The sequence below is a fragment of the Calypte anna genome, chromosome 5A, assembly GCF_003957555.1.
Source record: "Calypte anna isolate BGI_N300 chromosome 5A, bCalAnn1_v1.p, whole genome shotgun sequence".
Classification (NCBI taxonomy): Eukaryota; Metazoa; Chordata; class Aves; order Apodiformes; family Trochilidae; genus Calypte; species Calypte anna.
Genome location: NC_044251.1, coordinates 27,647,228 through 27,675,095, shown reverse-complemented (window position 1 = coordinate 27,675,095; position 27,868 = coordinate 27,647,228). Strand labels below are relative to the sequence as shown.

At 40.9% G+C, this 27,868-nt stretch overlaps 1 protein-coding gene across 2 annotated transcripts in view; it reads left to right on the top strand.

Moving 5' to 3' along the window:
- ITPK1 (inositol-tetrakisphosphate 1-kinase) overlaps positions 1 to 27,868 on the top strand; it is a 143,197-nt gene that overhangs the window by 60,807 nt on the left and 54,522 nt on the right. For both annotated transcript variants that reach the window (XM_030452618.1, XM_030452617.1), the window contains exons 4-5: positions 10,300 to 10,425; positions 23,167 to 23,284. In XM_030452618.1, coding sequence (XP_030308478.1) covers positions 10,300 to 10,425; positions 23,167 to 23,284 — 244 coding nt within the window. The remainder of the gene's footprint in view (positions 1 to 10,299; positions 10,426 to 23,166; positions 23,285 to 27,868) is intronic.

Below are 27,868 nucleotides of genomic sequence, written 5' to 3'. Positions count from 1 at the left end.
GCACACTTATGGCATGAAGTAAAGCAGTACTCAAATGGAGCAGCCGTGGCTTTTTGTGCCACAAAGTGGTTAACACTCTTAAGAATCTGCATTAGCTCAAGTGCTCCTATTCATAGTTTTTAAGGACCCGTGCTCATGGGATTTAAGTGTGAAACACATTTTCTTGGCTCTTGAGCCTAGAACATAAATTTGGTTGAATTCTTAAGCATTTATTTTCATTCTGGGGTTATGTTTCTAGATACAGATATCCCAAACTGGGTGCAACTGGATACAGTTACTCAGAACTGTTGTATCACTATTCTGTGATTTCCTATGGCATTTTTGGTTAATTGTATTTTGTTTTCTAGAGGGTGGTTATTTTGGATTTTTTGAAGTATCCAAATGTGGGAGAGAGGCAGCTTCCCCTCACCTCAGCACATTAAACTCTTCTGAGTCATTTGACATCCCTTGCCACTCCACTAGGCTCTTTCTGAGCAGATGTAATTCAGGTGTATTTCCTTGTATCATAGCATATGAAAGTAAAGCAGGCTAGATGAATTTAAAACATAAAAGTATTTATTCGCTTCTGTCTGACTGCAAGAAGAAGCCTGAAATTACAGTGTGTTTATTGACTCCTTAAAGGGAGATTAAGTGAATCTCACTTTGACTTGAGGTTTTGACTGCTGGTACCCACTGGTACATCTGTACCCATCTTTGTTTACCAGTTTGCCTTGCTCCCACTCTCAGCATCGTTATTCTATTGAAAACTGAAGCAAGGTTTGGCCCAGCCACCTTCTCCTGGATTCCCTTTCTGCTTCATTCTCCAATACCTTCTAGCAGTGCAGCACCTGTGAGAGTGGTGATGATGGTTTTGATGTCGACCCATGCCCACCTTCCTCAGTTTGAGAACACATCTTTGTTACAGTGTTCATTTCAGACCATTTCAAATACCTTTAATCCTTACAAGGAATAGTTTCATCATTTTGCCTCACTGGGAGCAGTGGTTTCAAGCTGAAGTAATGAAAGACAACTTTTTTCTCCTATAAATAATACTTGCTGAACCAGCATGGAAGAGAATGCCACAATCTTCTCTTTGTGGTCTCTCCTCTGATTTCTGCTCATGAAGCACAGAGATATGATAAAGATCAGCCTAAGTGTGGCCTTCTCTTTGTTTAAAGCAGCCTTATCCATTTTTATTTCTTCCTCAGGCCAAATCTTCTAAAGCTTTTTGTTTCTTCCCTGCTGTATTCCAGGGAACTTGGAATACAAGTTCTTTCTCGTCCTCTGTCCTTAATAGTTGCACAGACATTACTAGATACCCAGTGCCCATGAGTGACACTGTAAGAATTTTTGGATGAAAGAGGATCTTTTGTTAAGAGAATGTTTCAGTTTTGTTTCTTTCAGAAGGGATCGTAATTAGCTTAGGCAGGGGGTGAATAAAGAAAGAAAATAAACTTCCTACCCTGATACCTATTGCTTTCTCCGCATGTATTTGAACTGCCTAGTGCACAATAAAGAACACATGAATTCAGCAAAGCAATGAGTGGACTGAATTAAATGAACTTTGTGTGCTACCTGTACTTGCTTACAACTTGGCATCATCCAGTCTTCTGAGAAAGGGAAATGCACCTAGAAATCATCTCTTCTTGGGCTAGTAGCTAACAGAAGTCAAGAGGGTGCCAGCAGCCTGGATGTGCCACCCTGCTCACCATCTGGAAGCTTTGTTGAAGGTCATCTCTTGGGAAGTGCAGCTTTGCACACAGAACACCCACTGCTCTTGATGTTTGACAGGTGCTGCTGTAGAATTATCCTTAAGCTGAGCCTGAGCCAGGTTGTGCAAATTGAGATCGGGGCTTCCTCAGCCCTTAGGATAAAGGGTGGTAGCCAGGCTTTCTGCTTTTCTACTTACTAGTTAGTACCTTTGCAAAAAGGGAAGGAGCTTATGCAGTGCTTGTTTACATGGCTCCAAGATAAACTTTCAGAAGAACATGTTTTCTTCATCTTAACTTTCTCTGTATCCAATAGTTATTACAGCCCACAAAGTATTTCTATTACTGTCAGACCTTGATATTTTGAATGTTTGCATAATGTTATAATTAAGCACTGAAGGCTTCCAAGAAGTGAAGTGCATCCCTCTTGCCCCCTTCCCCTTGTTTACCCTGGCTGTACTGCCTGTAGTGCTTCAGTATTTTGGTACTCTGGGTTAATGTTCTCCATGGATGACTTCTAAATTCCACTCCTCCTTTAATGTCTGCTCTTCTACAAAATTGTCTGAACTGTCAGTCCAGTAATAAGGCTAGAGCCACTTTGCACAAATGAACACTAAAAGCCTTCCTTCTAAAGTCTTGAGTCTTTCTGGATCTGTTGTGCCCATTCCAAAGCTTCAAGTTCAAGAAGTGAGGCAGAAATTCTGTGAACCACTTTGTAATTTTCCCAAACCTTCCACTAACAGAATTACTTATATAGTGTTTTAATCTAATGAACATGAACACTACCTTGCTGACTTAAAGTAAGGCAGTCAGCAGCAAGGTCATGCCAACTGCTCATGCTTCTGGATTCTTGTTTTTCTGTAAATTGCTTTCCTTATTTGGAGCACTAATCCTCCCATGTCACACATTTTCTTTTCAACTTTTCTCCTCTACTAATCTCTGGATTTGTTCTGCTGACCTGCCTAATCCACGGCAGCATTGGTGACCTCAGGAGACACTGTTGGGAAGAGGCTTTTTAGGATTTGAGTAACATTGATTATTCCTCCTGCAGTGCTGGAAAATCAGCAATTGCCTTTCCAGACCATCCCTGAACATGACTGAATGGCCTGACCACTTCCCTACCAAAACCTGCTCACTGCAGTTCAGCAGTGAGTGTGTTCCTGATGGGACACAAGCTCTTTAATACTGTGCTGAGAAACAGCTGTTCCTGCAACTTTGGAAGTTCTGGAAAGAACATTCTGCAACTGCCAAAATATTGTACAGGAGATAAGCCAAGCCAAGTTATAGTTCAATTTCTAGAATTGTGGGTGGTTTCTTTGTTTGGGTGGTTTTGTTTCTTTGCATTGGGTTGCAAGATAAAAACAATATAGCAATGCAATTCCAGTCCTGGGTAAAAAAATCTCTGCTGAAAACTGTAGCTGTGAAGAGCTTTGTCCATAACCCAAAGATGGGATTTCTTGTTTTGATTTTGAAGAAGGGAAGGGCAAAACGTGGTGCCAGCAGGAGGTGATGCTCAGAGGAGGTTTATATGCCAGGATCAAGGGGAGGAGGGAGGGGAGAAGGGCAGGAAGAGAGATTTGAGGAACTGAGATGCAGTAACATGTCCCAGCACTGTTCTGCACACTGAGTGGGAGTCGCGATTCACTGTCTGTCACTGTTACTGCACAGGCGAGAGCGGTGCTGGCTCAGTGTCTGCTGCTGTGGGAGGGTGCAGAGGGGACTGTGGGGATGTGATGGTCACCCAGGTCCTGGGGGAACTACAGGGCAAGCCTCTAATGTGCAAAGTTTCTTTGGTTTATGTAATAATTAGGGAACTGATCCCTATATGGTGTCTGCATATATTAGTATATGTATGAGATTCCTTTTACCTCATTTTATCTAGAATACAACTAGAAGTGAGAACTTCTCAGGCATTTATTTCAGAGATCATACCTCACTTCCAGGGGAGCAGCAACATGTGACTCCTGAAAATGTGCAAAGTGCTAACACATACTCTCTGGCAACCTGTACCAAACAGAGTGCAAAGTAATCTGCTCTGGTACCAGTGCAAGAAAACATAAGAAACCATCTGTTAAATCCAGAATCTTCTCCTCTGGTATTAAATTTTCAGGATCTGAGGAAATGGGAACCCAGAAGGGCTTTATAGTTTATGCTGCATTGCTCCTCACCTTCAGTTTGGGATGTCACTGGCACCTGAGATTTTGAGTGACTTGTCCCAGCATGGCACTTACTTTCCTTTTTTTTCCTTTGGTGGTTCTCTTAAAACTAAGGTGGGCAGAACAACAAATATAACCTGTAGAGTTAACATCCTGCAGTGGTGGAAAGGTAAGCTCTTTGGTTGGTTTTCAGTTTCCTTGATTCCGAGAAGACTAGCAAAATGGTAGGGCATTTTCGAGTTACATTTCCTTCCTGCTTGGGAAAGAGTTCCCCTCCGACTAGGCTGTTACCAGTGCTGTGGTGATTTTTGCTCTTATCAGCATGAGGGGAGAGCAGGAGAGCCCATGGGGGAAGTTCTCCTCACCATGGCGGATTTCCTTTCTCAGATTGCTGCTACAGGATGTGCAAGTTAATTCGGCACCATGGAACGGGGCTGTGGAGAGAGAAAATAGGGCTTCTTATTGAACTTTTTGCACTTTCTTTTACAGCTTTTGATGATCAAGTCCATGTTTGTCCTTTGCAGTGGGATGGAGCTGGTGTTCCTGTTGCCCAGGGGGGTTTATGTTCTCCCTCAGTATCGTTTGGCCCCATTATCAGCAGCAGCAAGGGCTGACTTGTTGCACTGGCTGTGCATGGGGACAGCTGAGGTAATTGTCTTGCTTGGCCTGAGAGATGAGGAGGAGCTCTCTTAAATATCTGAATGTTCCAGTATTTCATGTGAATATGTGAATATTTTAGGAGCTATGGAGAGCCTATATATCAGTGAAAAATACCTGGTTTTCATCTATCAGATCACACAATGTCTTTCCTCATGACATGCTGGTGCATGCTTGTCACTGTCTGTGGGCTTTGGTATGGAATCTCTTAAGTTTTGTACTTGCAAAGACCTGACGGAGAGGGGTTTGTGGGGGTGTTGTCCTGGTGGAGGGACAGGACTGAACTGGGCCTGCAGGATTTTGTTCAGGAAAGGAGAATGTACTGGTTTTGTTTGGTTCTGTGGTTTACCTGAAGAGCAGGCAGACAGACTTCTGTGCTGCTCTGTTGTGCTGGTATGTAAGAGTGGATCTCGTGTATGAATGAACATGCACAACCATTTTCCTGATTTCTGCTCCACTTCCTTTCAGACACAAGCACCTTCTCTCCTGGAATTAATGCTATCCTGTGTTGGCAAAACATTGGATCTGGCACCATTGATTTTTGCCTCTTCCCTTCCCTCTCCAGAGTACTTAAGATATTTTTAAGAGGCTTTCATCTCTTGAGCTTTTTGTGGAGGCAACAGTATCCACCAATACATCAGCTGTCAAGAATTCAGCTTCTTGAAGGCCATGCTTTCCAACTCAAAGCTCATGGCTTTTTTTCTTTATGACTTGCTCAGCACTGGTGGACAGCAAAGGCAAACACTGGGTCTGGGGTTGAGGGAAGGAGGTGAGACTTTAAAGTCTTTGTTTTACAAACCTCTTTATATGAATACATGTGATGAAGATACAGGTTAGAAAATAGTCCCAGGAGAGGGAAGATGAAGACAAATAAACTGAAGGTCTGTGTGTTGTGGAGTTTAACAAGCTGAGCCACAGTTCAAATAAACGCCACATGTTTTGGTGTCAGTGCAGCCTTAACTGAGTATCTGAGTAGCAGGGTATGATAGATTTGTTTAGAAAGTTCTGGATTACAGCCTCAGAGGTTGGGGAACAGAGATGTTGAGTCAGTATGGTGCTTGGTGTCTGGTTCACAGGGAAGAAAAGATTTTAATTGCCACAAAAAGACATTTGGATTGCAACTTGTGATAATGTAAATGGATTCTTTCCCTTTTGTGGTATTTTATTAAGCTTTATAGTTCTCCAGATAATAAAGTCTGATGATTTGATGGCATCTGCCTAGTGAAGAGGCTCAGAACAAACCTGTCATCTCTGATGATTTTCTCATTATTTTCATTCAGCTCCTCTGGGTGAAAGTTCAATGAGCCTTTTCCACTTGCAGCCAGATATACTGCTGGGGAGGGACACACACTCCTACTCTGTTGCTCCTGGGCAGTGCATCAAAAAGGAATAAATACAGCAAGAGCTTAGTATGGCATCCTGGCAAGTGGAGTTACCTGATTGGAAATGGTTTAATCAATAGATTTATGAGGCTTTGGCAGGAAAATATTCTACGAGAAAAGTGAGGATAAATAGAAATGGAGAGAGATGTGTTGTAAATTCCTCTGGGGCATAGCAGTGGACAGATTTGTCTTCAGGTCAGAGAACAGAACGGTTGGTATTAAGATTTCGTTTCATGTGAATGTAATTCAAAAGCTGTTTCTGAATAAGAGTTTTTAAAAAACACCAATGGTGCTCAGCCAGATTCTGAAATACAGTTGATTATAGAATGAACTGGAAACACTGAATAAAACAAAAAATAAAAAGCTATTTTTAGTCTTTTAGATAAATTATACTTCTTTTTGCTAAATCCAGCATTTGCGGTTGTTTGAGTATTGTGTGTCTGGGTTTTTTGTTTGGTTGTTTTCTTTTTTTGTTTTGTTTTCTTGGGGTTTTTTTCTGGGTTTCTTGTTTTGTTTTTTTTCCTGAGTGAACAAATCCAGATTTTTTTCACATGAACATAGCTTTATTTTTAAACACAGCTTCCAGAAATGCATGCGTGTGGGATTGCAGTTGGGACCAGTGGAGAGCCATGGCTCTTTGCCAGGCGCTCGCCTTGTCCCTGCAATATAGATGGATTGCCAGTGTTCTGGAGAAAAACAACCCCAAAACTTTAAACAAATTATGCTTAATGGAAATAAACTTTTTTTGCCCCCCTGTGTAATGATTTGGGTAATGTGCCAGCTGTGTGTTTCTGGAGGACAGAGGAAGGGGGAAGGGGAGAGGAGGGTAGAGATGGAGCTCTCTGCTTGTGACTTGCTCTCCAGTGGGTGCTCTGGGAAGCCCTATGGAGGGGTCCTATGACTTTTCCAAGCTTGAAGCTTTTTTTAGCTGCCATCCAGTCTTTCTATGAGAAGGTGAGCAGGCTAGATACAGCCAGCTGTGGTAGGGGCATTTGTCTAGCAGTTGTTTTCTTCCATGTATGGGTTTGTAAGACCTGGAGAAACATATGCCTTGTTTCTGTGTACAGCTTCTGTACACTGTCTTCCATGTCACTCACCTGAGTTTTGCTGGGTTTTGATGGGAAGTGACAATAATGTCACTTACCAGTACCTGGTTGGTTGGGATTTTTTTTAAATATAAAAAAGAGCAAGCACAGTAATCTGTAGCCTGCTTCATAGAAGGAAAGGCACCATAGCTGCATGTCTCTGCTTTTTTTGAGCTGGTGCTGATAAATCTTTTCTCTCACTTCTGTTGCCATGGTGTTAGTTCTGAGTAAAAACAAACCTTTGGGTGATTATGTCAAATTCAAAGATCATTTGGAGAGAAAGATGCTGAAAGAGAAGGGAAGTAGGAGGGCTCAAATTCCAGCTGATGACAAACAATGAATCAGTGTTTGTCTCAGCAGAGGGTCATCAGAAATTTTGGACTCTACTTTTACTGACTTCTGCTTGGGTCTGATACTTGCAAAGGCTCCTTTTTCCCTGCTTCACATGATTTAAAAAAAAAAAAAAAAAAGTTTTCTTCTACTTTTGCTTATTTTTCTTGTTAGTATATAAAGGGAAGGTGGATCACTTCCAAATTCCACACAGCCCAGGAATATTTGCCTTCCACAGCATGGCCCAGAACAGAGAGAACTTATTCTTGCAAACAGTCTGATCCTCCAATCCACAAAATACTGGATCAAACTTCGAAGGATTGTGTGGTTGAAATGTACCTGCTGTCCTTGTTGAGCCAATTGAAGTGGTCATTGAACTTCCTACCAGAGGAGCTGCTTTAGCATGCTGCCAATTCTAGCATTACTTTCTTGGGAAGCAGAGCACTGTTATGAGGACTTTGGGGGGTGGGGGAGAGTCAAGCAGGGGGACCCTTTTTAAACACTTTCTGATATGCAAAGTCGGTGCATTTGGTTTCATTCTCAAAACACACCAGTTGCTTTTAGCTGGAATAACTGTTGTGAAGAATTATCTTGCCCAGATGTCCTATGCTTCTGGAAAACACTCTGCTGAAAATGCCTGTATTTGTCTTCAAGGCTTATTTCTATTCTTGGGTCAAGGCTGAAAGGGAGGACTGTTTTCTTATTTTCTGAATGTTTCTGTGCAGATTGAGCTGCAAGTGCAGGAAGAATGTAGAGGAGTAACCAATCTCAAATACTTATTCGCTCCTCACTGTTTTTCAAATGAAGTCCTGAAAATGGATTAATTCACATTTTTGTACCTTGGCAACTGGGAACTTTCTGATCTAGTTAAATGGACCCTTTGTTTTGCTGTTTCCATCCAGATGTGATAGTCAGATGAAAAAGAAAAAAAAAGAAAAAAAGTCAGGAAAAGCAGTGTGGTCATCTAACACTTCTTTTAAATATCTTTACTTTTACTTTACTTTTTCTAGAACCTTCTGTGAGCTGCCTCACCCAGACACAGCTTACCTATCCCAGAGCACCCACATCAACTTTGTCTTGTTTGTTTTTCCCATTGCGTAATCTTTGTTTGTAGAGAATCTGCTGCTCACCTGTGCACAGTACCTGTTAGTCTTCTCGGAAGATAAATGCACAGAATTTCCAGTTGTATTAGAATCTACTTATGTATGTCAAAGATAGCACTGGAGCCTCAAACATGTTAGTAGGAGCACACAGCAATGGGCAAGCAAAGGTGGTCTCTGATGGGAGAAACTTGTAATTTTTCTGGTCTTTTTGTGCCACAGGTAACATAGTTATTCTGCTCAAGTAAGCCTGCACAAGGAAAGCAGCTACATGGATCAGTTAGATTAGCAACTAGCAAAGCATTCGAGGGCTGCTACATCTCTGCTGGTTTAGTTTTAGTGGTGTGTGAACCCCAGCCATTCTGTTTTATCATTACCTTCCTTAAGGCACCCCTTAACTCAAAGCAGGGCCATTGCTGTAGATGGGGAAGTTTTATTAAGACAAAACTCAAGCTAGCAAGACAGTGAAAACCAGGCTTCTATCAAAACAGAGCATCAGAAAACATCATCAGCCTCTTCTGCCCAGCTCTCCTCTCCCTCTTGTCCCCCAGAGTTGAATGAAAGAGCAGCAATGGAAAGGAGCATGCTTGTAGCAGTAACATCAGATGTTAACTTTAATTTAGTGAGCACACATCTGTCTTCCGTTTCAAAGATGTTCCCTGTTTGGAGTGTACAAAGTTAAGTTGCCATTGATGCAGTAGATCTTGCAGCTGCAAGAGCAGTGATTGATAATGTGGCAGTTTTTGTGCTGTGGGCAGCCCAGTGTGTTGGCTAGAACATGAGTCAGTTCTGGAACTTACACTGTGCAAATGTTCCAGTTTGGTAGGTAGCTTCATGGGGTCAGTAACTTTGGTAGAGACTTTTAGGGAATCTGCCTTGATCATCTTGATCAAGACAGTTTCACCATTATATTCAGGCTAAGTTGCTTACAACTTTGTCCAGTCAGATCTTGCAGACCTTGAAGGATGGGGATCTTTCAGCCTCTGTGGAACTCTGTGCTGCAATTATACTGTCCTTGTGGGGGATGTTTTTTTCTTGGTTTGGTTGAAATCTCAGTAGTTTTGGTTTATATCCTGATAAATCTAAGCCTTCACAATGACATTGGCCAGTTCTCTTAGTACCCTTACATGCATTCTTTCAGGTACAGTAGCTTTCTTTGCATCAAGATTTCCCCAGATCTCTAACTCAATCCTTTTCTAGTCCAGGTGGTTCCTCTGCTCCTTGAACCCTGGCTTGGTACTGGGGACCAAGCCCTGTGGCACATCACCACCACTCTGATGCCTTCCCAAGCTGTCTTGGGCAGAGATTCTGCACACTTTACCCAAAATCTTTCCCCCTTGTCCAGATGACTGCCATAGTCTGCTGGTGGGAGTGATCCTGGGACCTGCATTCCTCCTTACAAGCTAAATAGCTGTCCCTGAAGCAGATAGATTTGCAAAGATCCTGAGTCACTTGCTTTTGTGTTACCTGTATGAGTGTCCTGGGTGCTCTGTTTTGCAGTCCCAAAGGGTGAAGGGCTCCGCAGGTTTTCCTTTTATTGGTGGTGATAATCTTTTTTGGCTCATGCCTTTTTCCAAGTATGTGTGAGTACTGGGAAAGAGAGTTGAAGAAGTAAATGCTGGCTTGGAGTGGAGAAGCCTGGGAAGGTGGTTGGATCAATGGCGCTTGCCAGTGACTTTTTTGTGGAATTAGTCCTACACTGTTGAGAAATAGATGTCTTGAGTAAAGTTTTCTGACATTCAGTGAAATGTAAATTCCCAGCTGTTTGGGTAACATACCAAAATAAAGGCAGTGTATAAAGTAAATGCCTTCTCTGTGGAAGCCACACCTTGGATGGTAGCAAGGGCAAGAACCTCTAATCCTCCATATATTAAGAAAAGGTTTCTCTCTTGTCTCTTCAGCTTGACCTCACCAAACCCATTGAAGACCAGGGTCCTTTGGATGTGATCATACATAAACTGACAGATGTCATCCTTGAAGCAGACCAGAATGACAGCCAGTCACTGGAGTTGGTTCACAGGTTCCAGGTAAGTGGTTCTTTCATAGTCTTTCTGCATTTCAAGCAGGAGGATGGACTTGATGCAGCAAACTCAGTCTGATTTTTGTGCAGCTGGTTGGGTTGGATGAAAAGAGCTTCCTGGCACACTGCTGCCCTGCTACTGATAGCCCAGAAAAAATAGTTTAGCCAGTTTAAAATGTGCTTGCACTTTTGGACAGGTATTATGTTGTATTGGTAAGGTTAGTGGGAACTGGTTTCCCATCAAATATTGCCCTGACATCATTTCAAGGACATGAATGCTATTTTCAAAGAGGAACAGGTGTTTGCAAAGTCCTTTACATGCATCTCTCCACTACAGAAGCCACTAAATTAGTTTGGCCTAGTTCTGTCTAGTATTCTGAGTTCCTGGAATGCTATTGTCTGTAACATCAAGGTTACTGTGAGTGATTGTCCTCTAGTGCTGAGAATCCTCTTCTGTTATTTTTTTTTCCCCTCAAGCATACATTGAAGGTCAGAAATACACAGGACGTAATGGCACAGAGAACTGTTTTCCCAAGAAATTCCCATGTTGTTTGAATGCCGATGAAAATGATAAAGCAACACCTCTTACCATTTCAAAAGGTGTTGTTTCTGGTGCCTATCTTTTTTCAAAGATACATTCTTTTGTTTCAAAGAGAAGCAAAACTAAAAAGTATTTTCAGAACTTCATGGAATATGCTTATGTCAGATGGAAAACCAGCTCAAAGAAATTCTGCAATTTTGACAGTTTGGTTTCTTGGGAAATGGTATCATCTTTGCTCTGATTATGTTTTACAACTAGTAATGCATAAATGTTATATTTAATGGAGTCAGTATTCTCTTTCCTCTGGTTACAAAGCTTTTCTACTTCCTTTCACCTGTGTATTACTCAAACACACACCTTGTGGGTCTGGCTCTCTGGCACTTGTTCTCTGAAGAGTAGATGACTTTATCACAAAGTAGTGCAGGCATTCACGTCCCACAGTATCAGAAGCTTGAGCATGGCTGAAGAAGCATGAGGAGAGATGGACTTCTGGGGCTTTCTTGTTCCCTGTTTCAAATGTTAACCAGTTTGTTTTCACAATATACATCTCCTATCGATGGGAAAAGCTGATGACCAAAGAGGCAAAAGGGCACACTGCAGCTGATTGAGACTCATGAGATTCCTCATTTCCAGTTCTTTTGTTGTTTCATGCACTCCTGAAGGCCAGGTTTAGTGAGACACAGAGAGAGCTCTGTGTAGTACTGTCACACCTCCTGTGTTCCCTGGAGAACATGCTGGTAGGGAACCTGTTCTAGCAGCTGTAGAACAGTTGGTGTGCAGCAGCATGGTTAATATGTAAAACACTTCTCTTTTTTCCTGAGGAAGAGTTCTGTAATGAAGATGGAATATTTTTGATGAGAACTCCAGCTTAACTGCGTTTCATAGCTTAAAAGTCACAAGATGGTACTTTCTCAAGTACCAAAGTGAAATCTGGAGGCAACAGCAGTAAGTGTAGGAAGTGCATTTTCCTACAGCTGCATTTAATTACCAAGGTGAAATTTGGTATGAAGCAAAATAGAACACTTTGCAGCTGGAGCCTGAGCTTTGGGTGAAGACTTAGTGGGCTGCCCTCATGTCTTTTGGCAGCTGCTGCACTGCTGGAAGGCTGGTAGAGGTAAAATAACCTGCTAAAGCTAATTTCCTTACCCTCATTTCTTAAAGTAATTCTTACATGGTACCTTGACATTATTCTGTGTAACTTTGTTACTATATAAATAACACAGGCCATTACTTTTGTATAGGTTAAATATTGAAGCTTTGTTTTTAAGGATATTTAAGTTAGAACATCTCAGTGAAAATACAGTTTTTGTCTAATGAATTTGTGAGATAGATTCTGAGGTTGTTGGGAGAGATGCGGTTTTTATGGATATATTGTGGATATTTATCCATAATTACAGATCAATATCCATATATACTTTACCTCATGATCTTGCTTTTTATGTTTTGTTTTGGGTTTTTTATAGCACTTGAAAGAGAATAACATCACTTGAATAAGATGCAGTGACCTAGAATCATCCTCTTACAAAAAAAAGCCCCATCAAAACTGCTACAAACAAAAAAAAGCCCTCCCACCCCAAATCTCCCCTTAAATACCGCTAATCTTACCAGATGTATTTTATTTCAAATTCTAACATCAAATTTAGCAATATTTTTAACCTCAGAGAATTTGAAGTGAAACTACTGATTTAAACTTTTAGAAATGATAGTTTGTGTTTAACAGTTAATATAGCATAAAAGTAAAAAATGTACGTGGGGATGTAGTTCCCATTTTCTAAGCTTTTGTCAGGAGCAAGGTATTTTACACAGTGCAGTTTGGATTTTTTTCAGAAATAAGGTGTAATTCATTGTCACTGCAAAATTGTCTACTGCCAAGATCTCAAATTTCCAGATTTTTTTATTAAAGTGTTCATGGTGGCAGGGGCAGGAACAGGACACCGTATGCAAAAACTTTGCAAAACTTGTAGAAATTGTACATTTCTGCCACACCTGTTGAATCTGTTTGCTACTGTCATGCATGATAACATGGATTTTACCACCTGGACCTTTTGGTCATACTCTCTTTTTTTTCTAACACTTCCATTCTGCCAGGTCCTCACCAGGTGCTGTTTATTCACCTTAGAGGCTGAGCCCAATCTGCATGCTTAGGGCTGTCTCCATGCTCCTGCAGAGCTGATGGTGGTTGGAGGAGTGCCCTCCTGCAGCGTGCTGGGGTGGAAGCTGAAGGGCTCTTTGAAGTGTAAATGTCAATGGCTGTTTGCTCTCAGACTTCTTGAGCCCAGGAGATAGGGCTGTGGCAGGAGCTGGGCAGGTGGGAAGGAGCCTGTTGGCTGTTGTGAAGCCACATCAGTGAGAAACCCAGGTACACTCCCATGAGGCTTTTGTCCTGGGTACAGCAGTCCACTCTGCTGGAGGAAGTTTCTAGAGATACATCAGAAAAGGCTCTGCAGACCCCTTATTTACAGGGATATTCTTATTGGGACAGGATTATAACTTTTGTTAGTGCTGGCAGATCTCACATGAGCTGCTTCATTTCAGAGCAGCTGAGAAATAGCAGTACTCAAATCCTGCCTGTGGTGGTCTGTGGCATGGAACCCCTCTGGCTTCGTGCCTGTCAGCAGCTGCCACCTAATAGTGGATGAGCCTCCTTGTTCCTGTTCCTCCTTGTTCCAGGCTCACCTGTCAGCTTGTGCCCTTGGCCAAAGTCTGGAGGCAGTGCACTGTGTCACAGTTTCACTGCAATTGCTCTTTTCCAGGGTGTGTACTGAGATATTCCCATGTCTCCCAGGCTCGTTAACTCCTGTGATAAAACTGTGGTACAACTTGCTGCAAACAGTTCTAAATCGTAGCCATAATAAAAGCTAAACAAACTCACATTGCCCTCAAATTCTACTGTACCTATTTGAGTATGGGCTTCTATGCAAGTTCAACAGTTTAACCTTGCCTCTCCTGTCCATCCCATTACAAATAATAAATCAAGAGTATCACCATATTCCAAGTGGCATTCAAGGAAGCTGCATAATAGCATCCCTGTGCTGTTATTTCTTAGAACTGTGCTACAGCTCTTTGTATCATGGCAATCACTGAGCTTTCTTTTTAATGGTCTCTTGATGGAAACCAGTAAGAAGCTTACCCTTAAGATTTGGGGCAAACAAATCTTACTGCTTTCTGAGTTTCCTGACCCAGCTCTTCTCTCACATGCTGCCAAGTTCATATGTTCTAACATTACCTCCTGAGTCTCCTGTGCCTGAGTTTTTTTGGCAGTGTGGTCTTAATCTCATACAGCATAAACAGTAATAGGTGAACTATTGGGTCATTGATTTGGGCTGGGGATATACTTCTTGTGACATTCTAACTTGTGTGGAGAGGTGAGTACAGTCTTTGATCCCACAGAGTCATGGAGAGTACCAACAGAGATAATTAATACAGCATGTCAGATTCTTTCTGTAAGATTTGCATAGTGACAAATTGATTTAAATACCCACAGAGCAGAAGAGCACTCAGTCTGTCTGTTGCCTTCTGAGAATAATGGAGAATGCAGGGAGGAAACAAGTTGGGCTGAAACAGTATTGAGTTATAGTAGAGTGACAGAGAAACATAAATAACTGTAATCCAGAGATAGCAGTTGAAATAGCAGAGATAGGTTGAAATTCTCTTACCATTGCTGCTATTTCATTGCTGAAGAACACTTAACATCTTTCTGTGCCACAGCTTGCCGCCACCCTTTCATAATCTGGTCTCTTATTTCTTAATGATGGACTTCCTGATTATCTTGTAAATATCAGCATTCATGCAAAAATATATGGTGGTTCTTGCAAAGCTAATCTGTAACAGGCTGACAGGGAGTTGAAACATTTTAAAATTCTGATACTACTGGAAATTTGGACTGTATGTCAAGTGTTTTAGAAAGCAAAGATACTGTTCACACACTTGGGACACATGCTACATATAAGTCATTTCATGACTTCATTTCATGTCCCTATTGATGGTGGTTTTAGTCTGTCTGAGCACTCTAACTGCAGTTTAGCATTGCTGTGTTCAGAAGAACAAGCTTCAGCCAGGCATACAGTAGAAAGGCTACTCTAACAAACTTGCTTAATTCTTCTTGCAGAATGCTTGGGTACAGCTGTCTGGTGCCTTCAAGGCTGTAATTTTCAGGAATATTAAATTTAACCCCAAATTAAAATAACAAAAAAGCCAAGAATGTTAGAGGAGAATTTGATGTTTCCTTCTCCCCTTGCCATTAGTACAGTAAACACTGTATTATCTAATGTATCTATTATTTTTGAGAATGACATCTTCCTGTAAAGAAGTGCAATGTAACGTTCAAAGAATTCGAAAGAGGCATCCTGGAATTGTTAGTTCAGTTATGTGCTTTTCCACAATTTCGCTATGTGGTCTAGACCATCCATTTGCATCCCTAAGTGTTTGGTTTGGAAGCTGTAAATCTAAGGAAATGGCTATTAACTTCCTTTTGAGATGAGTATGAGAAGTCCTTTAGGTCAATTCAGAACAGCCATCATTAGGACTTGGGGTTTGTTTCTCTTTGCAGCTTTGGTGTGAATTTATAGTAGCTATGAAGACATATGATTTAGAGACCAAGTTGCAATACTCAGATTAGTGTCTAGATATCTGTCTTTACAGATAAAGTGTTCTTTGGCATAGCTCAGTGAGTGATTTGTTTTCAGTCATACAGCTGAACTATGATGTAGGCTTCCATTACTGGACTGCAAATTCTTCTGACTGTGTCTGTGGAATTAGAATCTTTCAGTATTTTCAAAACTCATTTGTTAGAACAAGAGCCTCCCCCAGTGCCTTCCTAACGGGGAACTTTTCTAGTGAATAAGATAGAGGGCAGGGACCCCCTCTGAGCAGGCTCCTGATTTATATCTTCTCCTCAATAAATCAAGACCTGGGGCTTCTGATTCTGTGCTTGTAACTGAGTTGGGCCACATCACGGGCATGCGGGAAACTTTGGACATAGTAAAACATGTACCCAGGAACCAGCAGAGCAGAGGTCATGCAGCAGTGTTAAATTGCATGCTAAAGTGTGTTTAAAAGGTACTCTCACATAGTTTTGTATATAGGGCAGAAAGTGGCAAGAAATTGCTGCTTTTCTCCCTCTGTCATGTATTGTTTTGGAGATACTGAAAACTATGAGAAACGAAATATTCTCTTGAAAAAACAAATCCTAAGAAACCATTTGTATAAAATGTGTGAGGTCGTGTTGATAGTTTGGATTTTTTTTTTTTATTATTATTATTATTATTTTTTTTTTGGAGGAGAGGTTTATGGATTTTGGTTTTTTTTTTAAACTAACATCAAGAAGCAACTTTAAAAATGCAGAGTAGCGACCTTGCAAGAGAGCTACTCGTGTGTGATGTTTGATAAGCACTGTAGTATTTCTGGCACCTACACACAAGTGAAAATAGTATGGTTCCTTGTTGTTCATTAAATTGACAGAAAAAGTTCTGATGATCTTAACGAGACCAAACAGTGCAAAATTCATGATGCTAATTTTCCTGCTACTGAATGTAAATGTAACAGCAAGATGATACCTGGCCCCAGTCTTTCTGTTGGCTCCATAAAGCAGTCTTCCAGGAAGCCAAGAGCAAGGAATCCTTGACCACAGGATGAGGAATGGTCTGTCAGGCTATACTTAACATGTTTGTAAGAAGCAGAGTCCTTGACCATCTTATCTGCAGCAGCTGAGGAGGAAACTGGGTTCATGATTCTGTGTGCTGGCTTTCTGGAGTCTGTGATGAAGCTGTTGTGTGGTCAGCTGGAGAGTGCTAATAAACTAGGAAGCCTCTTAGCATTTTGTCTTTCTGTCTTGCTTTTTAATGACTGTTCTCAATTGACTTGTAAAAAGTAATCCTTACAGGAGACTGAATATGGCAAGGAGGAACTGCCTGTTCCCAGTGGGCTTTTTGGATGCAGAAGACTTTTAGGATTGAACTATCTGAGGTCTTTTTGTGGTCTGGACTGCAGTTTCTCAGGAGAGTAGTGGTTAAAACTGCTGTCCACTTGTTTGAAGATCAGTAATGAGCTGGTGAGCTCATCCAAAGCTGAAATGAAGACTGCATGTGGTACCTAGTGTTCTGCATGAAGTGAAAGTAGATAAATCTTTCCCTTTGCTTCATAAGACGCTTAGATCCTTGTTTTGGGGATGATGGTTATTTGTACTCATGATGATCAGTCTCCCTTCCTACCCTAACGCTGCACTGAACTAATTGAACATGGCTAATTTGTTGTCTAGTAAAAAATAGGTACAGACCTTGGTGATTCCTTCTTGACCAGAGGAACATGGAGAGAAGTCAGGTAGGAAGAGGCATAGTCCCCAAAGGTCCCTTGCACTTGCTGATGCTTCAGTTCCTGCCTTGTCTGTAAGAAAGAGAACCCAAACTACCCCAGTTCCTAGACAAAGTTTATTTTGAAATGTGAGCATGTCTTGGCTTGTGTAAGACTTTGACTGGGAAATCTTTGTTATGCTCTGATTAGAGCAAAATACTCTGAGCCACTGCCTGTGATAGCTGTAAAGGGGCTTGAGTAGCTTCATTCATTTCAGCTTCATACTAGTCTGTTCCATTCAAAATGGTGGCATCAGGTCGTCAAAATCAATAGGATTATTAATTTGTCTTTCAGAGCTTTTTCTGAAGAGGTTCTCTTTGCGTTAGCTTTCTTAAAAGATAAATCAGTGACAGGTTTTATGCACAGACTTCCGCTACCAAGTTGATGAAAATTCAGTGTTCTCTACCCTCTGCTTTCTGCTTGTTGACTCTTCCACTCTGAAGCTGTCCTGGAAGGGCTCATCTATTCTTGATTCAAAGGCTTCCTTGGAGGGATTGGGACTGGTAAGAAGGAGGATTAGGGAGATATTTTGGAAGGAAAGGATTGCCTTTTCTTGGAAGGGGAGAAGTTCATTGATCTTGTTGCAATGATTGTTTTCTTCCAAAGTCTCAGCCACAAGAAGGTGGTTTGGTTATGAATTTATAGAGATTGTATCGGTGGATTTTTTTTAATGTTTTTTTTTTTTAAATATCCTAGCCTCTTCTGTTCCTGGCTTTCAGCTTTGTACCCTGAAGATATATTCACATTTCAAATTCTTTTCACATGCTCTGTTGAGAAAAGGCAAGTGAAAAATCAAAGGAAACAATTCAATCTTCATAATGTTTTTCTTATGGGGAGGACAGAGTGAGAGACCGAGTTAAAATGATTTGTTGGCATCTGAATTTGCAGGCCAAAAGCTGTGGTTTTCCCATTTGAAAAATAATTCCATTTTACATTTCTTGGAAGAGCTTTGTAAGTAGGCAAATTTAACTAAAAAATTCGTCATTCTAGTGCTAACTGGTAGGATGGTTTCCTGTGGGCAGGTGTTTGCAGGATGAAGCACTGGTGGACTTTTAAAGGCAAAACAGTGAAGTTGAGTTCTCAGAAAGTTGCTTTGAGATGTGCAGTGAATAGAAATGTAACTGAGGAGATCTGTCCCCACTTCCCCTCATCCTTCCCAGCCACTGAAGGAAGACAATTTTGAGATGAGTTTTTGAGATCCAATTTGCCTACACCTTTCTTTTTGGAAAGAGGCGTGCATGAAAAAACTGTTCCTGCCCAAGACAGCCAAAGGGAACTTACAAGTCTGAACCTGATACGAACTCTTCAGACAAGCCAGTGACTGTCTTTACATTGGTTTCCCCCTTAGAAATTGTTGGTCTTCTGTTACAAGCAGTCATTTTCATGTATCTGTACATGGGAAAACACAAATCCAAGTGCTGTCATTCTTTCATTTGCTAACTTTTTTCCTTTAATACGGAATAAATTAAAATATTATAGAAGTTTTATTACTTGGTAATAATGTCATGGCATTCAGTGAGTCTCTCTTGGACTCAAAAAAACTAAGATTTGCAGTAGATAATGTATCAACTTTCTGTTGAAAAAGGAAAAATAATAATAGCTAGCTACCTTTTGGAGTAAAATGACAAACAACTCTATTCTCATCTATGCATAGGCTTTTCAAGAAAAGGTTGAGTTTTTCAAAAAATATCTCTGGGTTATATCCAGAGGTATTCAATAAGGAACATTAAATACTTGGTCTCCCTTTGATTTCAAGTTTCATTGCTGGTCTTTTGCCAGTAACAGGACTGGTACAGAGCATGACTGAATGCCAAAGCTGGAATACAAACAAAGGAGGATCTGCTAAAAGTCCTTGTTTCTTCTTGTTTGCTTTTATTATGTCAAAGATTAGAAACAGGAAAGCCTAGACATTGTCTGGGTCAAGCTGAACTGCAGCCCAAGGACAGAATCCTTTCAAAATATTGTTGGGAAGCCCAAATATCCTCAAGAATGTTGCCTGGGTTGTTGCAGTCTGCTGTTGGATACCAGTAAATCCACCAAAGGAGTGTGCAGTTTTGTTATGTTGGATGACCAGGGAAGATTTGATCAATCAAAGCTGAAATATTGTGCTGTACTGAAAGTATCTCTTGGCATCAGTATTTCTCTTTTCCTTCTGCAACTGCTCCGTTTTCAAGCTCTCCTGCTTTCAAAATTCTCAGTCAGAAGCCCTTCACATTCATCTAGATCTGTATTTCTGATAGTGGAGCCATTCTGTGCCTTGGGAAGGGTGCTGCTTCTTAGGCTACATCAAGAGTTTCCCAACCTGTTAAGTGATCTTCACTGTTTTATATTCAGTAAAATGTGATGCCTGCGTGTGCAGCAGTTCCTAGTAAAGAATCAAAATTTTATGGAAGGTTTTATATTGGTTACCTGTGAAGCTAACATAGTTAATTTTGCTTAATGTAATTTATTTATTTTAAGTATTTTGTGTGTGTGTGCATAGATAAATGGAACTCTTTCCTTTGCATGTGCTGGTCACGTCCTTGTGGGAGATGTGGGACACTGGGAAGGTGTTGGCAGCATAAATGCCCAAAGGGGGGAGGCTGAATTATTTGCTTGGGGGATCCTGGTGCAACTTGATGTTTTTTTAAATGCAAAGTTCATGTTTTCTGATGGAAATTCAAGCCATACAAGTGTGAGAGGAAGTGCAGAGTTAAATGAACTTGAATGCTTTTTGATGCTCCTGTCCCTTAAACATGTTCAGCAGTTAACCACTAGCTGTGCTCAAATAGAGATGCCCTAGACAAATACACTGACCTTGTTCTGCACTGACAGACTCCTCTGCTGCAAATGGGAGGCTGCTTCTGGATTCAGGAAAAATTATATCTGTAGGCTGTCCCCACATTAGCTCTAGGAAATGCTTCCCCATTCATTTGCCCTCCATCTGTCTGATTGCCTAGACCAGTAAATGGAGAAGAGCTGAAGAACAGTAACTGAAATAGGTTTGATGCCGAGAAATTTCCTTGTTTTATAAAGAATGCTCATGTTCAGGCTCTGTAAAGGGGCTGTTGCCTTACACAGTGCAGTTCTTTTTGACCTTAGATTAGTTTAAGTCCTCCACCCTCTAAAAGGCTTCTGGAAAACAGCCCCCACCTCATTCATGTTCATTGCATATTTCCTGTTTTCCTTACAGAGAGCTTTTTGGAGGCTCCCTATGGCAACAGGATGAGAAATCAGTCAACTGGAAAGTCAGCTAAGACTTCTATTGGTGTATTGCCTGATGTAGAATGGCCTTGAGATCATCCCTTCATGCCCGTTAAACTTTGTTATGCAGTGTCAAGCTTACTGCTAGGATGATCTTTTAATACAATTTCCAGCTATTATAATTATAAATAAAGCACTGTGAAATTCCCTATAGAAAGCATAAAAAACCAAACTCCCTCTGGAAATACTTAAAATAACATGAGCCAAAATAACAAGTGGAACACACCTAACCTTAAGGAAGTGAGGATAGTCTCCAATGCCAAAGTGAGGATCAGGAAGATTTGGGAGTTGCACAACGTGGTAGCAGAGGGAAAAGTCATTTCTTCATTGGAGGGGAGTGAATGTCAGGGAGGCCACAGGCAGTATGTATATGTATTTGAGGGGAGGGATTAATATGTACAGAGCAGGGGCTGGGATGGAAGTATGGGAAGCTTGAATTTAAGGTGGAAGCAGAGACTGGTCAAGGAAAAGGGATGGTCAGCATAGTGTGAAGGAAAGAGGTAGTGCATGCATTAGGGTGTTTGCTGCCAGGTCTCTGCTGAGGTCACGTTTCAGAGCTGTGACTTGTTCAATGAAGTTACCATGTGTGCTTACCTGCTGCCCCACCAGGGTGTTGGTTGTCTGTAATTTGCTTGTCCTTTTGGTGTACTCGTAGTGATGCACACTGTGGTAGCTCCCTAACTTTTAATCTGAGGAGGCATTGAGGGGCTAAAAGAGCTGTCCTGTCATGCTTTAGATATGTTGGGATACTCTAGTACAGTTTTGTGATCAGCAAGTTTAAGCTAATGCCCTAATCACTGCATCATCCTAACTCCACAAGGTGTCTTTTAGCTGCTGCATGCATGTATGCATAGGCACAGGTAGGTGTTTAAGATGCGTTAGGAAACAAATTGCTCTATCTCTTAAAAAAATAAATAAATCTCTTCTGTATTTGAAAGCTAATTGCGCTCCTGGAGTCCCTGGAAGTACTGTGGGGGCAGGAGACTCATGAAAACTGTATCTGTATGTTCTGGGTATTAATGACTTCAAGCCATTAACGAGCCCAGCTCCTGCTTCAGGGAGCAGAAGGAGTTATTATTCAGGCTGCACTGCAAGGGTGAGACAACTGCTGGGTCTGACAGTCTTGATGACTGGCTGTGCTCTACCCCTTACTTTTCCCAAGTGGCAGCAAGTTGGAGCATATCTTTGGGAAATTCACTCCTAGTATTCTGCAGAGATTGTTAAATATGTCAGACACACATCTTGCCACTGAAGGATGCTTCATGCCCTGTAAGGAAAAGCAACTTCTGTGTTGTGTGTGATGCAGGGGGTTCATTTCACCCCAGTGCACCGTCGATCCTCTTAGCCTCAAAAGAATAATCTCTCTTTAGACAGCCTTCAGATTATGTAGTCAGAAGAAAGCAACAATTTGGCAGTGCTGGGAGGAGTCAAGGGAGTGATGTCCCTTGCTAGGAGCAAAGGATATTATTATTTTTCTCTCCACCTCAGTATCTAGCAAAGTGCATCTTATGAGGCCACCTCATCGTACCGGTATCTCATCATTATCTTTTGGAGTATGTTTTGTTCCCCGAAGTAACCAATTTAAGGAATTAGAACTTCATGGAAGTCCATTACTTACAGGAGCATTTACCTTAATGGATTTATAGGAATGAGTGGAAATATAAAGATGTCTTTGTAAAGTTGGGTAAAACAAGGGCAGATGCTGACTTTAGAAATGTTCATCTGATTTTGGACAGAATAAAATGGATGCTTGTCCCACTGATGTTACGGGACCTGTTTGAGGTGGTGGTGAAGGAACTCAGCTTCTGTTCTGAGAAACAGAAGGAAGTTTTGTTGGGTTTGCAAGGGCAATACATGGCAGCAGTCTGCATTCATAGGCAAGATGCAGTAGTGCAGTCATGACCTTGGGGACTGAGAACTGATTTCCCCAGATGAAGATCTGTGAGAACATTAACTGTACTTCGTTCTCGTAGTCAGGAGAGGAGAGCATGAACAAGAAGTAGCAAGATAGATCCTTTCAAAACTCAATGAAGACACAGTGAAGCAGCAATCTCTTCAGCTCTGCCAAGAAAAAAAAATTAAAAAAATACAGCTCTTATCATCCAGCTCTTTACACTGTCTTCAGCCCAGCTGGAGGACAGCAATAATAGCAACATTAGAGAACACAGATATAATACTGAGCTTAGTTCAGACAGTTGTGATATTCACATGCAGTGATTCAGTGCAAGGCTGGCCCCAAGGTAGGACTGTCATCTTTCTTTTCCTAATTGCTTTTTTCAGTCATGCTCACAGCTGTTGCTTTGGCACTTTGCCACTGGCTCCCTTCTGAGTTGATGTGGTTGCAGCACAGGTTTCACTGCTGATGATGAGTCCACAGGAGAAATTTACCATCCTAAAGCAGTTAGGTGTCATGTTTGTGTTAGTTTCAAATGTCAATGTCTAGACTGGTAACTTCCTGTGCTGCCAGTGTCTCTTTGCCTCCCCTTGAAGAGTAGCTGGACATGGAGGTTTTCAATGTTGTCTGTTCTCTTCCCCATGTCATTACTTTTCTGCATTCTTAAGCAACCTAATGCCTTTTTAAATTTTTTTGTGTTTCCCTTTGTATTTGTTTTACAGGAGTACATTGATGCTCACCCAGAAACCATTATCCTGGACCCTCTTCCAGCTATCCGTACACTTCTGGACCGATCCAAGTCTTATGAGCTAATTCGGCAAATAGAGGCATACATGCAAGGTAGGCCACTACCTGCTCTCCTTAAAGAACTTTTTACTGTTACTGGAGAAGGAAGCAGCTGGCTGGATGTGAAGTTTAAAGGAGTGGATTTGAGTCTCTTGCTTTCGGTCCCTTCATGGGACCACAAATACTGAAGTACTCCTGTGCCACAGGATTGTCCCTCTGGAATCCCGTTTTTCGATGTACAAATAGGAGGTTTGCATCTGGTTAAAAATATGATGTGGATTCAATGGGATGAATGTTTCCTACAGTGAGCACTCCCAGAAATCTTCTGGCAAGCAATGTCTTTTTGTGTATGTTGGTAAACTGAAATGACTGTACAAACCTAGCAGCTTGTCATAAGAATCCTGAGGCCTGAGTTTGGGGGAGATTTATGGAAGAAGGAAAAACTGGTTTTGGAAAGGGCTGAAAGAAATTAAATTGCAAATAGAGCTAAGACTTTTGAGAAGCACTGGAAGCCTATTTTTCAAGTTAATTGTTGGGAGGAACATAAACACACTTCAGGTGTTGGCTAGTTACTTGTCACAGATTGGTGCCTTTAACTGGCATTGTTTGAGTCATATTCCCACATTTAGAAGTCATGCCTTTTCAACCTGAATAAAAAAAGCAAAAATATCTGACAATTTTAGCCACTGTAACTGCTGGGATAAGTTAGTCCCTTTTTACTTCTGTTACTGTCATATTCTTGAAGCATTTATTGGCTTTTGAGATGAAATCTAGAGTAGCTCTTGAATTAACTGTTTCATATGTTAGATGAGTGTACTTATGGGAAATTCTGTTTCTGAACTGTATTCTAGTGGGGCATTAGTGGAATTACCATGGTGATTGTGGTACTGCAATCTTGATAGGAGTAAGAAACTCATCAACTTGTGTTTTTATAAATGTGAATATACAGACTGTTTGCATCAGACCTGCGTGGCCCCTGCGTGTCAGTGTCTTTATGTAAAAATAAGGGCAATAACATGCAGCAATCTCCCATGACTTTTGGAAACCCTTTAGGAAAAAATGTTAAATTAGTTTAAAGGGATTTTGTTTTGGTTTTGTTATTTCTGTTTTTGTGTGGGAGAGAGGTGCTGAAGGAATCCTGTGCTCTGAGGAAGCGGTTGGCATTTTGTTCTGGCAGCAGAGAGATTCAGTGGGGGGTGTTTCTTTTCTTAAATAGCTATCAGTATTATTATTGTTATCTCTACGAGAACAATATGTTCAGGAAAGCGTCCAGATTTTGCAAGTAGTTTGTCTTGTGCATATTTTGTCGTCTTCTTACCAAACTGGTAAGAAAAAGAAATAAATGCTTAAGGATGAAAAAGAACAAAGTAGGTTTATATTCTTTTAACATTGACACTTTAAAAAGAAGCGGTTAATAAAGTTGAGGAATGAGGTAAGGAGAAGCTTCACCTGTTTTCACTGTCTGCTGCAGTGTTTGCTGACCATTATTTCCTACACCCCTGTGAGTATCCCTGCACTCTCCTCCCCCATCTCATCTTATTTCTGACATATAATGACAGAGACCTTGAACTAACTTTGTATTTAGCAGAGGATATCTCTGGAGGGCTGAGTAATTGGCTAACTTCTTGTTCTGGCCTAAGTAGATCAGTTTCCATTCCCACACATAATGATCTGCAGTGAGAAAAAAGTTATATCCCTCTCAACAGTGTCGTGGGTTTTTTCCTTTTCTTTCACTTGCTGAATTGTGTTTTCTGCTTTGCAGCTGTCATGTCATATCCCAAGGCCACAAGCTCTTAGAAAACTCAAACAAGAAGTTATACATCTATGAATAGCATGAGGAGCTATATCTTTTTTGTTCTGGAATTTCAAAGTGTAAGTCGCTACTAAGAAAATAATACCCTAGCCTTTAGCTGTAACTAAAGAGCCCAGTTTATCACAGGATGCAATATGATGGGTTAAGATCAGTGCAAGGGATTATCTCCTCCAAAGGAATACCATAAATCCTATAGGGTTGAGTGTGTAAGGAGAAATCTGTTGTTGAAAATCTTTCAAAAGAAAAGCCAGTGTTTTTTTGTAGACCTATTGTGGCTTCAGGCGATACATTACCTCCATTTGAACTGTGTTTTAAAGTAACAAGGTGAAGTCTTTATGATTTTTGGTTTACCCTTCATTTCAACCCTGTAGACCTTGCAGTAGCTTTATAATTAAAGATTTGCACCAGCTGAGTTAAAGGGGGTGTGGCCACATTCTCTGATGAATCCTCTTCCCTCTGTGTTGTCTGCACCTTTGAAAATAGCAGATATTGCTGAGGTGACTGCATTCTGCAGCAGTTGGGACCCATGTTCTATAAACAGATTAGTTTTAGATCTAATTATCTTTCAAATATCTAAGTTAATATCTTGCCTGTCCTTTTTGACAGTGAATTCTCCATGCTTGCTGAAAAAGGAATCCATATTTGAAATGTCTGGGCATCTGGACATCATTGAGCATTTGGACATCATTAGGTTTTCTGGAAGCCTGTAGCTTGCCCTTTATTGAGTCAAGTGTCTGAGTGATAATAAGTACTTTGATCCAGCCTCCTGAGAATGGTTGGGAAGATGCTTTGTGGCACACTCCTTGTCTTTGCTACCACAGTCTGTGGCCACTAAAGGAACTGAGCAAGAGGAGAAGTAGTAACTAGGCAAGAATTGTACATGTAGTCTGAGGGGAACCACAGGCTTGAACTTGGACTTACCACATCCTAAACTTACTGTATAACCACTTGGTCCTTATGGAAGTACTACTAACAGATTTGAGAATCATTGAGATTGGAAGAGACCTCTTGAGATCATATAGTCCAATCTGTAGGATCCTCTAGACCAGATTCCTCAGGTCCATGTCCACTGGCTCCACAGATGGAAGCTACACAACCTCTCTGGGCCACCTACTCCAGGATTCACTCTGAACCTGGTGTGCTGGAGTGCAACCAGCAGTTGCTGAGGTGACTTTCAGAGGTTGTTATTTTCTTCAGTACAGATCTCCCTTGGAAGGAAATGGGACTCATCTGGAAACAAACAAACAAACAAGCACATTAAGAGCTATTTTAGCATTGATTTTAATATATTCTTTTTTTGAAGCAATGGTCTGGCCAGGGTTGTGACTTCCTCTTTTTCCGTTCTCTGTTATTTTGAGTGCAAGCTCTAAAAGAGCTAGTAATTCTGAAATTCTGTGATCCTGCAGCCTTGGAATTCAAGATCTGACATTTTAAATTATGCTTAAGATGGTAGTAGATAATCATGATGATTAGGCACTAATGAACCTTTTTACATTATGTTCTTAGTTTTAAGATTAAAAGCTTCTAAAGTTTCCAACATATCTTACAAATAATAATACAAACTGAAGGAATTTAAACTAAAGCTGAAGTATAGATGCTACTCAGGGCTCTACCTAGCTAGTGTTCCCATCTGCTATTCAGCTTCCTTTACTGTCTCAAGTGTTTGAATTTCAGATATTGCAGATATCGATAGTATTTGAACTTCAGATACCGTAGACCCTGGAGTTCATTTCTAGGTCCCCCTAGAAGTAAGAACTTCTGCAAAAGCCAAGCTGTTACTCTGAATTTTTCTCTATTCTAACATTCTTTTTTTGAAGTACAGAAACTCTTTGTTCAGGACACTCTAAACATTATAAAAGTGTTTAGCTGCAGTATTTTCATCTCATCATGTAGTAAAAATAATTTATGTTTGTTTTTTTAATGTTATATGAAATGCTGTAGCTGTTGTGTGCAATGTGTGCACTCCTTTCTGATTCAGAGGGATATTCCAGAACAGATGAAGGCATCCTTCTATTTTCCTTGGATTTCTTTTTATCAGTTTCTGTCTGTCTGTCTTAGAATTAAGAAACAAACAGCTGCTTGTGACTTGGGAGAGAAGCTCAGCACCATGTAACAGGCTAAGGTGTTTGATTTGGCGTTCAGGGTTTTCTTCTTGGTGCTGTTTCTGAATTGCTGCATGATTTTGTGCACAACGTGTCACCTTTGTGTGTCTCTTTCTTCTCCTGACACTCATCTACCTGTCCCTTCCCTTTAGCTGCCACATTTTTCTGTGCTGGAGCCTCTTTCCCAGATAAACATACATATGCTCAGATACAGTGAGTATCTGATGCCAAGTAATCTGGGTAGGCATTGTTTAACAGAAATTTTAGATCTGTTATTGAATATAAAAGTAGATACTTGCAATTCAGTGTCAAAGTAGGTGGTCAGGTTTTATTTTTTTGAAAGTTATGGAGCATGGACATTGCCAGAGTGGTGCACACTGAGAACTTCCCAAAATCAGGCCACCCATTTGAAAGTGCCTGGAAATAGCTGTATATACATAGCTCCAGGCATTCACCTTTTGAAACTGTGGCCTACTTTTCAGAGCAGTTTCAGTCAGAGGGGAGAGTAGTCACACAGGTCAACTTCAGGCATCTGCATCTGTATTTGAAGCTCCTATTAAAATGAAAACAAGAGTCTGGTTTTAATTTAAATGCTGTAAATCACCCACCCGGGGCTCTCTTGTTTATGTAGGGGCATATTAGTAAAGCATTTAAGTTAGAGAGTTGATGTTAACTACTGCAAATAACTACCAGTTTTTGGATGCAAAAGTCTCCCTTGTTGGC